The following is a 13,679-nucleotide window of genomic DNA, read 5'->3' on the forward strand; positions in this document are numbered from 1 at the left end:
TAGTATTCCTTTGTTAATGAGAGTTTCAAATCACAGCTTCTCTATCTTGCCATTATTAGACCTGTCACTCTTTGACATTAGCTCGTTATGGAAGCGAAGGTCTAATCGTTCGGGAAAATAATGAGTGTTTGTTTTAATGATTATGACCCAAGAGACTACTCCAAATTACGCCCAAGAACCTATTAATCATAACGTTCAGAACGCTTGAAGATGAACAACAGATAAATATGGGATATTATCAAATAAAAATGTAACTGCTGGAAACTAGGACATGGCAACGCTTTCATGCTGACGACAGGATGCTGTACATAGCCTTCCTTTATTAAAAAGGTCTATACTCTTTTTTTCAAAAACTAAACACGTGGAGGTGATAGGTGCTCTTAATATATTTACAGGGGTAACAGTTACATCACCATAATAACTTATTTTTAGAGACTTTATCTTTTTTTTCACTTCTTGAAAATCACCGGTGAGTAGAAACGTCACCACTGCCCATTTTAACGCTGCCATAGCGTCAATTTACCATTGAAAGAAGTATGAACAAGATTGAAATATTTATTAATCGATGTAGTTCTTTTATACGGTATATAGTTTTTCAGAAGGTTTGCTACAATAATTACTCTGATTTGAAAAATGTACCAGCAAATTCGTAAAAATTGTACTCGGGCAGTACAAAAATATGTTTTAACGAAAGAACGACAAATAATTTGGTATCGTATTTGTAATACGTTTATTTGATTCATGTTTTGGTTCAAACTTCATTGATGAAATGTGTGTAAAAACAGACAAAAAATGCAATTGAATAAACATTGCATCACAAACACTGCATGAAAACATTTCTACTCTAATGAAAGAAGGGGGATGATATTGAATTAAGAATTATAATCAAAGTCCAAGATATATTAGAGTGTCGAAAACGTTATTGTCCGTAATGAAATCGTTACTAGTTTATAATGCCTATTTATAAATGACTAATTCGTGGACGGGGTGAATCGCTTTAGACATAAACATGAAGATATAGACCAAGATGATTTTAAATTTTTGTTTGGCAGTCAACAATTTGGCAAATTATCCCTTATCACACGATTCGTAAAAGTTGAGTACCCCGATGAATTATATACAGATATCGATCTATTTGCATAAGAAGTAATTTATCACGACCATGCAAAAAATCAATCATTTCAATCGGTCACTGTATAGTAGACTCAGTAAGTGATTATGACAAAGGAGAAATGGGCGGTATTAAGCCCCCATTGCCCGCCTTCCAAAAAAGTTGAGGTGTGACACGCTACCCTTATAGAGGGCATATTTTTTCTATTTACGAACGGGGATGGCCGATCGCGTCATTAACAGAGTAAATACTTGTGAACTTATTATAAAAGACTAGCAGCAATTACCCGTCGCAGCACAGGGGGTAGTAGTCATTTTTCCTTATCAAAGTGTGTGTGGGGGGGGGGGAGGGGAGGGGGTGACATTCTTGTATGTACAGCTAGACTGCCTATTCACACTGAAAGCCAATCAGTTTATCGATGAAATATATTTAGACAACTGATTCATAGCAGACTTGTCTTTCAATATAGATAGGAGGTTCAATTAAGTTAACCATCTTGGGTTGAACTGGAGGAAGAACTTTAATAATCATTACAGAGTGAAATCCAATTAAATGGAAAATCTATTAGAACACGGTGTATTCAGTAAGCAGTCAAGAGGCAATTATTGTGATATAGAAATGTTATGATTACATGTATTGGGTCAGAAATAAATATGTAAGTACATTGCACATGTACCTTACAATGTACATTAGACTGCGGTTGTTAGTACTTTTTAAATTAAAGGTTGCTCAATCATATATAAGTATGGCAGGATGTCGAAAAGAAGTGAGAGTGAGAGAAAGGGGGGGGGGGTGATAAAGTGAGTGAGACAGAAACAGTCGGTGGGAAAAATTAGTCAGACAGACAGTGAGGAAAATGAAAGACAGAGAATGGGAAAAATGAGAGACAGAGGGGAAAATGAATGACAGAGAGACAGAGGGGAAAATGAAAGAGACCCACACGGGGAAAATGAATGAGAGAGAGATAGACAGACAGTGGGAAAAATGAATGAGAGAGACAGAGAGTGGGGAAAATGAGAGAGACAGTTGGGAAAATGAATGTGAGAGACAGTGGGAAAATCAGAGAGATGAAGAGAGAGATAGAGAAATTAGAGAATACAAAAGAGCGAGAGAGAGAGGGGGAGAGAGAAAAGGTTTTATATGTTAATTGTGATAAAAAGATAAGATTTGTATGGCTTACATGGGCTTTTTAAATGTTTTTTTTTGATGTTTTAGATATCTTTTTTTTACTGGTGGATCAAATAGTTATGCATTGAAATAATTGATACAAATCTTAGAAAGTACACTGTTAATGTATATCTTATGGAATTATTGTGTCTTTTAAAAGTTGAAACCCTAATATCCTAATCCTAACCCTAATCCTAATCGTCATCCTAATCCTATGAATATTTAAGAATATTTATGAGCTTGCGTCTGGAGGATTGGTACCTATTTAGTGCTTACCGGCCTAGTATTGGATATAACCACACGCGTATGGCAAATGTATGTGGCTGTATACACTGCCTATGACATAAAAACTTTCTTACCACTTATGACCAGCATTTGATAGTAGCCTAGGCCTAGGCTAGGGCTATGCTATAGATTTCGGCCAAATCGTGTTTTTTGGGAACCACTCGTAGATTTGTGTACGCGCACTTGTGTACGAAGTGAATGGAGGTGGAAATGGGGAACCGTGCGTGTGACTGAATAAAGCACTGCTGTATGAAATAATGAAGTGAACGGTGGTTCCCAATATCACGATAATGCCTAGATTTCTAGATCTTGAGCCTTTTAAGTAACAAATTTATCATTAATAAAATAAATAAATAGGTGTGTCAGAAAGTCGTACTCACCGGTACGGTAACCCTAACCACTGAGGACATCGGCCGATTACGGTATGTTGTTTACGTTTCAGCAGCGCCGCACACACATGCATATGATGCAGCCAGGCCAGCGCATGAGTAATTTGACTGTACCATACCCGGTCGACTGTCGGCATGATGTATTTCGCTGACCCGAGAGAGGTAAAAGGGACTGGGAACTTCGAAGCTATACTCAGGGCTGCGAAAAGGAATGCCAAAAAGTTACGAATTGTAAAAAAAACTTTAAATAATGCGACCAAAATACCACAAACAACCCCCCTCATGACAATCTGTGAACAATTTAACCATGTTTAGAAAAAATTCCAGCTCTATTGAGTGGAAAACCACGGAGAAAAGCTGCTTCAAACAAACGGAAGGACACACAAGATTAGCCAAATTATAGTAAGGATGTTCATTAAAGACCACAAGGTAGACCAATTTGAGTCCATACTAAGTATGTTATAACGACATGTCAGTTTATGTCTCCATTGGCAGGATTGGGATGTCATATCGTATCGACATTCAATACTAGGGATTGGATAAGGATTTGCGGCTAACAATATTTCTACGCATCCCACGAAAATTGTTCATCCAATATTATCATTATTATTTAGATACTCCCACAAAGCTAAACATAATGTAATGAGAAGAAGCAAAAAAGAAAAATGTATTTAGTAACTATCATTTATGGCAGTCCTGTGGGACATGGCGTGGGATCATGGGCATGGCGCCTGAGTATTTTCATAAAAAAGGGAATTTCTGTAAAGATGCGCTAGCATATAGTGTAAGCGCAATTGAATTCAATAAATTGACGCTCCTTTACCACACCTCCTGGCAACTAAAACGCATTGCAATTTCATTGTGACGTAACAATAGCTTCATGCGCACAATCATTTATTAACCAATGATAGGGCGGGGCAAAATATTCATTTCGTCCCATATTTTCAATATTGGATGGGTTTCATAGGCATGCACGTTAAAAATCAGTTTTAATCGTCTGTCTCTTTTTAATAACCTCAAGACGTTACAAAATATGAGGGCCTTACATTTTTTCTATTACAATGATTACCTGCATTCTGTAATTAACGCTTTTATAACTTAGTTTTATCGTTGTCGTAGTGCTTGAAGTATATCGTTTTCATACATTAGTACAAAATCCGGGGTTAACAAATTCAGAGTAGCTATTAAAAGAATCAACATTTAGTTACTAATATTTATCGGGAAAGTTAACAGATTGCTTTGTCCTGAAAAAAGAAAGAAGACGCCCGAAGAATTCTTTCATGACAATGACCTACATGTAACAGTTTTTCATATATTGAAAATGGAAATGAGTATCAATATTGATATCAGGAGTTATAGGATAAGAGGATATTCCTTGCCATCTTCCAAGGTCGTATTTTCCGAGATACAAGGTTACGGCAATGGTGACAAGTGTCTGAGTATCGAATGACTTTTAACGGAAACCATTGATCGTTCTTCATCATCCTCGTGAACACTATCGTACCACTTCTAGAAAACCAGCAAAAAGAATCATAGACTTCAAATACATGAAAACCATCGATCAAAGAAATGCGGGGATATTTGACAAGATCATGTGTGCTGGAGGTTTCGGTGGAATGAGGAAATATTGATTAAAAGTCGAAATCAGTATCACCGATCAGTCATAAAATAAAGGTGCAAGAGGGAGGATACTTCAAGTTAGTAGGTTATCCTTCTTGGTCTTATGGTGAGATGGATTGCCTTCTCAAAAGACAACTCATCTTTCGATAGCTCTCATCACTCTCCTTCAGACTTAACCCTCATTTCTTGTCCTCCCTCCCTCCTTCTAAAATCCAATGACCGAAATTCCTTGCCATAATTGCATTCAAAACGAATGGCAATTATCCCCGGCGTCATAATAATCAATTCTTTCCTAAAATATGTACGGTAACACGTCAAATACACGACCACGTCTCATGGGTACAGGGCCTTAGTGACTCAGAAAAAAAGGGAAAATCAATGATCTTTGAAAGATGGATAGCAGATGTAGAGAATAAAATAAAGAGTACAAATTTTAGATGGTATTTAGACGGTTACTATAAAACAAAAATCGATTCGACAGGTGCCATCTAGTCCCAATCACGCGACTTACTACACGACTTATCGTTACAAACAAGATACATAATTTATCGTGCTTTCTTGAATTTGGTTTTAAAGGAAAACTAAGCCTCATTATTTGTTTTTCTTTTCATAAAAGCAAATACAAAAAAAATACCCGTAGGAGAGGGTCAGAGAACGTTTAATCCAATTCCGTTTAAGAATATTTTCAGTATTGTGATCAATGAAATGAATTATAATAGCTTATGATTACACTTAACCGTCAATTCATTTGTTTCGCCAACTATTTTATAAACCATTAGTTTCCTTATGGAAAATCTAAAAAAAACAAAGCAAACAAAACAAACCACAACAAAACAGCTACATTGACTTCATACCTCGTTATTATTGCATATGATAATTTCCATCTTTCCATCTAACTCATTTATCACAGTAAAATAAACGAAAATGTTGAACACCTCCAAAACCAATAAACATCTATCGTTTTCTATAAATAGAATAGAGATGGCCAATAAAGAATACAAAACAGATGGATGAATGGTGAAAGATTATATAATTTCATTTAAAAGGGGGAAAGACAGACACACAATTATATGAAAACTTTCAATTTTGAATACGTAATCGATCAAAATCTCATTGGAGTAGGAATGTTATGATGAAAAACCGTTTTTTTTCTATGTTTGTCCTGAAAATCAGAAAAATTAATTTTTTTAGCATTCATAATCTTTTCTCTTCAGCAAGAATATGTTCTATGTAAATGCCCTCTAATATTGATCAAATCTTATCATGAATAAAGACACCTCATCTCTTATTACTAGAAAAGTAACTTTTTGCGTGTTTGGGAATAGTATGTTTGCGTGTTTGCGTATAGCATGTTTGAGGGTGTGTATGGGGATGTGTGTCGGCCGTGTCGGGGTGGGGGTTTTTTGGAAGTGAGTGCGGGTGTGCTAGCCTATGTGTAAAGAGTAATAGGAGCAATACTCATATACTTTTAAACGCTAAAGTGTTATTAGAATTTCGTTTGACACCTCCAGAGCCTCTCCTTCATGCACTTGAAGAAAAAAAAGAGATTGAATTTCATTCTTGGCTGATAATTTTAATGATTGTTTCTTTCATATTTGGGTGGGGTGGTAAAAAAAACCAACACAAGAAATTGTAATAATAAGTTTTGCAACACTCTTGTACTCGTTTAATACATTGGATATTTTTAAAAGATGATGCTATGAGTATTTAAAGTCTCGAAAAATGTATGAAAGCATGATAATATTTACAGAATTAGAAGAACTGTACATAATTTCGTCCAGCTTTACATGATAACAAAACACAGAAGAAAAAAAACACACTCAAACGTGATGTGCTGGTAATTCAAGCCTGTCTGAATCAGTCTAAAGATTCCGGAAGCGCTGTGATAAAAGTTGCAATGATAACGATTACCAATGGCTTTGCTTTTTAATCATAGTTTACTTGCAAATTACGATTTGACAGATCGTGCGAAATAACAGAGCAGTCATAAACGCCTTTCATTATCATTATTATTGCTCAGGAAAAGATAAATTGGGAATTAATTCATTCTTTACTGGATCTATATGTAAATTGGGGATTGAATTTCTGTTTACTCTCAACCATTGCATGTTAAGTAAAGTTCGCAATCTCTTAGTAATGAGTAAATGAACCGAAATATGAACCCTGTGTATACTAGAAATATAAATGGCGAAAAAGATATTATTTGTTTTATTTCTAATATTTACTTTAATAATTTTGCTAATCTAATCTCATCTAGTTGCATGACGCACAGTTTGAAAGCTCAATCTTGAAATTTTGAAATGATCTTTGAAATGACAATAAACGGTGCATTCTTATTTCAAATGTGTATTATACATCTTGGCATAACATGATAATAGAACGCTTTCCCTCAAAAAGTAGTCGCCGCAAACTTAACAATGTATTGATAGTGACTGTGATTTTAGTAAATTTCTGTAGACATGGGGAAGTTTCACAAATATTTAAATATGAATAAGAGTCACACTTTGATAACGACGCGTACTAGTGTATTATATGCAACGGGCAATGTTATTAATTAAAGGTAAATGCCAGTTTTAGTAACGATTTCAAAATGAGTTCGTACAGAATCCAATGAAATGACCACCAAAGTGTCTGTTTGATCACCAAAGTGTCTGTTTGATTTCCAAAGGATTCTGGAAGAATAGTTCACGACTCGGTCGCTAAATTTTGTCGTGACCAAAATTTTGAACATTTCAAAATTCTCGTCCCGACATGGCACGCAGTCACGACGTGTTTACGCACACTTCACGCCAGTTTACGACTAGTTTGCGCACTGGCACGACTTGAGTCATGCCAATGCGTGACACAAAATCGTGCAAGTGTCAGGCTGGCTTTATAGTCATGCTCAAATCTTTGTGAAAACTTTGTTTTGAACCCTTTTGGGTCGACTTCTGTAATACAACATACTTACTAAAAAAAACCCACAATTTTCCTTTTTTTTTAATGTCCTCCCAAATCATTATACGCCATATCGTAACCTTTTTTTCTATGGAAATTCTACAAGATATTGAACCGTGCCAGTAGTTTTCCAATCATACATTGACAGGCTCAATACAAAAAAAGATAATTGTGATTATGGATGTGTTCTCATTTTTGCTATCAACGTCATATATACTTTAATTTGATGTTCACGATTGTTCATTATTTGAATATATCGTATGGCATTACAAGATACATACATGCGATCACAAATAATTTAAGCGTAATTATGTGCGTTTCGAGAACTTTGGTTTGTAACTGCACGTAAACCAGCTACACGTCAAAAGACGGGCGTTTGAATTTGGGAATCGTGCTTTATTTCGGTTTGAACGAAAGTTTCTTGCAACCCTCGATCAGATCATATTATTTCTCTTTACAATAATTTCTTTTCACCACCATTGCGATATTAAAATTGAAGTTTTCATTAGGTCATGATCATCAACACCCTCCTCCGTTTATTGCAGGATATTCCTCTTTTAAATGAGAAGCATACTGAGGATGCGCGTAACGTGTTGATGGTAATAAAGACTCCGGTTACCTATTAATAATGTGCGATTCTTTATCTTTAGACCACTATCTGACTCTATATTCATGAATTCACAATGCGACTTTCGAAATACCCTTGCGTAACGGGATACGAGACGTGCATTTCATGTGTGATAAAGAATTTGTCAGTCGTTTGGCTGTATACTGGCATGGCTGGGATTGGTCTAACAATATTACGATATAAATCAAATTAATCCGAACTGCCCTACCAGCATACAAAATCACTCTTCAATCTAACCTCCTTCCCTAAAAACGAACAGCGGACAAAGAAGTCCAAATTGAAAACTATAAACTGAGAAAAACCGTCAGAAGAAAAGATGTCCTCAATGTTTTCAACGCACGATCAATACCATTTCTTACCTTTGGGATAGAATTTCAGAAAAGAACGAACTAAAATTTCATCTCAGTTCAACGAAGCGAGATGGAATTGTGAAAAATGCAAGAGCGTGTTGTCCTAGATTCGGTTGAGATTATGGCCGAAAGGGAATCTAGTCTATTGATATAGTCTTCGAGTCAAAGTTGTGTTGTTTTGATGTGATGATATGGATGATGATTAAGCAATGATATCTGGAATAACGGCTGATTTTACGGAAGTCGCAGTGCAGTTTGTCAATGAGTTCTGCGAAGGAAATGGAACAAAGAGGTATTCATCATTTAAAAAAACCCAACCCATCTTAAAGTAGGTCGTTCTTACCGAAGAGTTGCCCCGGTACCAGGCACCTGTTGATTATATGTGTATGCAGTTGTGACAACTATTATTCTCTTATTTCTTTTAACCATGTTTGATTTGAGCAATTTCAAAATTACCCATTTGCATTCGCTTGGAAAATGTTATAGTCATAACAGGCATAAGAGGTCTCTTGTATAGGATTAGCCTGATGTAGATTTGGATTGAATAAACATGATAAAAGCAGAACAATGCGAGAAAGAGACTATTGAATCTTAGGCGAAAATTCGTCCATAAAAATGAATGTTAAAATTGTCATTATTTTGCGAAGAGCCCTCTGATAAGTCATGTATGCCATTCACAAGAATCCACAAAAACCTAATTCTGAATGCTTTATGATGACCCCAAAATATTTAAAAGCGTGTAAGAAATAAATCGTCTGATCATAATGTTAAAGCACTGGCAAAATATAGCTTTTTAATTTTCAGTGGACATTACTCTCTTTGTGCATTCTTAAGATGACATGGGAATACCGCTTGCATAAAACGTCATGATGTAAATTCAATGGGTTTTTGCCAAATATTTAGTAATATGTTTAAATAATACGTATATATTTTTAATTCTTTAATCTGTTAAAAGAAGTCAATTGATATGAGAAGAAAACGCATATGGGGATATTTTGTAAAATATCGTCTTCTGTCTTTCTTAAATTGATTTACAGTTTGCAGTCTACAGTTTGAAACAACACAAGATAGAGTGCCAGCAAAAAGACGTAAGTAAAATGACCAGATCATGTATGCATTTTAAGAGAGAACATTAAGTAGTTGGCTCTGGTTTATTAATCATAAACCATGTATTATTAATCACCGGCAAAGGCGCATCAGTCGCTATTCATTTAACAACCTAGAACTGAAACAGGTATGCTAAAGGGGAACATAAAAATGACAAGTTATTTGACATAGAGGACTTGACATTAGAAATGTGACATATTTGTCACAAATGCCAATAGGTTAAGCTGATTGGGCCTTTATGTAATGAAATATGAAAGGAGGTAAGAAAGAAATTCACATTATACCCCATGCCATAGTAATATTAAAAAGACCGACTCCAAAAAGGTTAATATGACATTCGAAATAACGTGATAAATTTGATCGGTCTCGATCGGTTTCATTGGTGTGATAGTATACAAATCACCGTGGTCATGTTATTTGTATGAGGGCGCCATTTAAGTTTTGATAGATTGGATAGTTAATCGATCCTGTGTTTAGCTTAGATAATGCTGAAAAAAATAAAAGTTTAAGATCAAAACGATTCCTGCTATTCAACCGATTTTAAAGGAGTTTTTTTTTATGTTTGAATCACAAAACAATGGATGGAGAAAAATATGGGCAAATTAGCGACTTCAATTGCTATATACATCACTTTGATATTTTGCTATGTTTTTTGTAAAGATCATCCTTGCATTTTTCGGACTTAGATGCTTAACAAAACACTAACTCCATAAAAGAAAAAAAATCGTATAAACTGTAGACCCTTTACCTGCTGAGGCTAACTGAATTGGTGTTTAACTAATTTAAACACTCACGTTAAAAACTTAAAAGGGAAGTGAATTTGAATTTCAAATGATCTAATACATTCACATCTTCTTTTGATTGCTGGTCCTTTTCATTCAATTTACCTTCTTCTTTAATCCTCTTCCCTTATCGTAATGTCCCATATTCTTTGTTCATCATCATTGTATTGTGATTACTTTATATCATTACTCATCATACAGTGTTTTGGGTAGACAAGAAAGACCATCCCGTAGGTAAGTCAGAAATATTCACTTAATATACTCCGAGTACTGCGAGTGTTTCTTCATGTTATATTGTGCAATGTTTTGAAGAGCGAAATAGATTAAATCATATTCGTTCCCAATTATCTCAATGATTTGTGGGTTTACTAGATATTACTGAATTCACATCGTAACAGACATGATGTTCATGAACTAATCATGAAAAACGAAACACAATTTCTTACTGTGAGACCATATACTTACAAACGCACAGCCTATTCCCTATCCTCATCCTGTCAAATTTCTTTGCAACATTCTTTGAATCTCCTTCATATTTCAATCAATTTACTTTCCTTCTTTCACTCATTCCTCAATTGCACTTGTGCTTCTTTCAGTTGAATTTACAATATCTTTGTGTAAAATGGTGCAACCATTTCAAGCCATTTTGCCTTTACGGTCTTTATACACCTCGACTTCGGAAAAATTCATTTGAACTTGCATTTGCAATTATTTTGGTCATTAATTTTCATTTAATGTAATGTAATTTGATTTGATTTAATTTCATTTATTTCGACGATAAAAACAAAGTAAATACAATGAAACCAGTCAACTAATTAACATGTAACTTACAAGCTGTAATGTGGAGGCAACCTAGTGAAAGCAAAGCCTGTGAAAGAGGTTCCCTCTAGCACACATAATGGATCAATTGTTCATAATCTAAATTCAAATTAAAGGATACAGTGTTTTTCGAAAAGGGTGAATACGATTGAATGATTGTACACAATTATGAAAAATGTATTTTTTCTCCCTTTTCCTCACAGATACAGACTTTTTCACAGTAAGGGCCAACGATGCCGAAGAGATTCTTGGTAGGTACTGTAAAAAATACGTAATGATAAATTTCATTTGTGCGATTCCTATAGCAGATGCCAAAATAAATAGTTCAGGAAATTGTGTTTTCACATAACAGTGATTTTTTTTAATCTTTCATCGCTAGAGGAAAAGCAAAAAGAACCCAAGTCAAAAATATGAGAAAGAGATACAGATTATTTTGTATAACAATAAATATTTACTTATTCATTTATAAATGTTGCCGATTATTATCTGCATAAGACTTTATTTTTAAAACGCTAATGATTATATCCAAACCAAATAAAGAAATTATATTCTATGGGATAAGGAAAACAAGTAAAACAAGTTTCTTTGATTTGTTTATTTCATGTTCTTCTTCTTCTTCTTTATACTGTAGATTGCTTTGTGGAAGTGTGCATAGCGGATTTCATCAACTGTGCAAAGAAGTGCTTGTTCTATGAAAACGGAAGTTCATGCTTGCCATCATGTCGTCATACCAGATCAATCTGTAGTGTCCAATGCTTTAAGAGATATGACGTAGAAGTCAGTGATATCCCATCAGTCCACTGAGAAAAAAATAAAACAATCCCTTGAGAAAAAATAAAATGAAAATTTGCAACCGACCCATCTTTAATGAAACGAATAAAAGTTGATTTATTTTGTTTTGAAAGATAGTATGCGTAGTTTCCATAAAGAGAACGTATCTTGACCCCGACAGTAATAACCATGATATAAGATATAACTCAAAGTAAAAAAAAAAACACGTTTTTTTTTTTAAAATCAAATCCACGTTAATTAATAGTGTAACTTCTCCATTCTTCCTTTCTAAGAATGTGGAGAAAAGTTTTTTTTCTTTCTTTTACTTCTGTGTAAATCAATTCCCCTATTTAAACAGCAGTATGCCGGTTTCTCTTTGCAATTTGTAAGTTCCTGGAGGGAACAAAAAAATTTGAACAAAAATTACTATATACCTAGAAGATACATAGGAGATGTAATTTTAGATTCTTCAGCAAATTTTATTAAATTATGATCTTTGAACATGTTGAATTCCGAATTTTATTCTCTGTTTTAATAACAAAAATTATCTGGTAAAATATTACGTTTCCAAAAAGTGTGAAATATTTTAGCATCGATCATAAAAATTCAAAGATTCTCCGTCCAAACCGGTAATTTATTTCAATTCTTAAGACATATTATTTGCGTAGCTACGGGTACGATTTTTTACATCCCTAGTAAAGCAAAATTATAAGAAAGTTTTGATTACAGAAAAAAGTTGATTCATTTGTTATCAGTAAACATTGTACCAGATCCTTGCCGATGAAATACAAAAAACAGTTAAAATAGATCTCAAATAAGGAATGGTACAATCCCCCAATTCAAAGTACTTTGGCAATATTAAACGCTTTAATCCGATTTTTTTATTTTAATCCGTCAAAGTAAAATGTGTAAATATATTATATTGATAATTTTACAATGAGATACATGAACGATTGTATATTTAGATTTGGATTATTTGAGCTGTAGTTATCGTTGAAATAGATTTGAGAAAGGCCTGAAAACTTATTTTTTCTGATATTAATTATTCGTTTATGTTTTTCTTCCCATCATATCTGTCGCATCGAAAACCGGGAAATACATAAGACAATTCAAAATTTCGAATAATAAATGAACTCCCAACACGATATTTTTAAAGATATAAATATACAAATTTTGGATGTTATATTTTCCCTTCTTAATCTTTCATTGAACGACGATTTCCCAACTGTTTTTTTAAACCACTGTCTTTGTAAGTAAGGACTCTGCAGTGCTCTACATTAACAAGTAATATATTCGAAAAATGTTGGTAATCCAATTCGAAAGTTTTCTCATAATAAGTTGAGATCTACTGGTGATGGTAACATTTAAAGGGAAGGTGATTATTATAGTTATAACGCCATCTACGTCTTCTTCGGGAAACTGTTTGGCTGAACGAGAAGAGCTGCACGACGTGCACGAGTAACGCACGTAGGCGTGTCAGCGTGAGTAGGGCGTTCGAAAAAATAGTAAATATGGATCCCGGGATATGGATGGTATAGATAGGAAGCCATGTTGACATCGGCCAACATAACTGCATAGTATTGGCATGATACTTGAAGTTCCATGCAATTACAATACGATGTCTGTCTTGTTCCATTTGGGAAATTGAAGTTTGGTACTGTACATTATTGCACTTAAGCTAAGAGAACATCCTTGTGTATTAAAATAGCAATG

General features: G+C 34.4%; 1 protein-coding gene across 1 annotated transcript in view; it reads left to right on the forward strand.

Moving 5' to 3' along the window:
- Nucleotides 1-13,040, forward strand: part of LOC121423778 — a 53,308-nt gene extending 40,268 nt beyond the window's left edge. The window contains exons 3-6 of the mRNA XM_041619265.1: nucleotides 9,525-9,575; nucleotides 10,578-10,610; nucleotides 11,399-11,446; nucleotides 11,827-13,040. Coding sequence (XP_041475199.1) covers nucleotides 9,525-9,575; nucleotides 10,578-10,610; nucleotides 11,399-11,446; nucleotides 11,827-11,999 — 305 coding nt within the window. The 3' untranslated portion in view covers nucleotides 12,000-13,040. The remainder of the gene's footprint in view (nucleotides 1-9,524; nucleotides 9,576-10,577; nucleotides 10,611-11,398; nucleotides 11,447-11,826) is intronic.
- The last annotated feature ends 639 nt before the right edge of the window (nucleotides 13,041-13,679 follow it).

The sequence above is a fragment of the Lytechinus variegatus genome, chromosome 11 (genome assembly GCF_018143015.1).
Source record: "Lytechinus variegatus isolate NC3 chromosome 11, Lvar_3.0, whole genome shotgun sequence".
Classification (NCBI taxonomy): Eukaryota; Metazoa; Echinodermata; class Echinoidea; order Temnopleuroida; family Toxopneustidae; genus Lytechinus; species Lytechinus variegatus.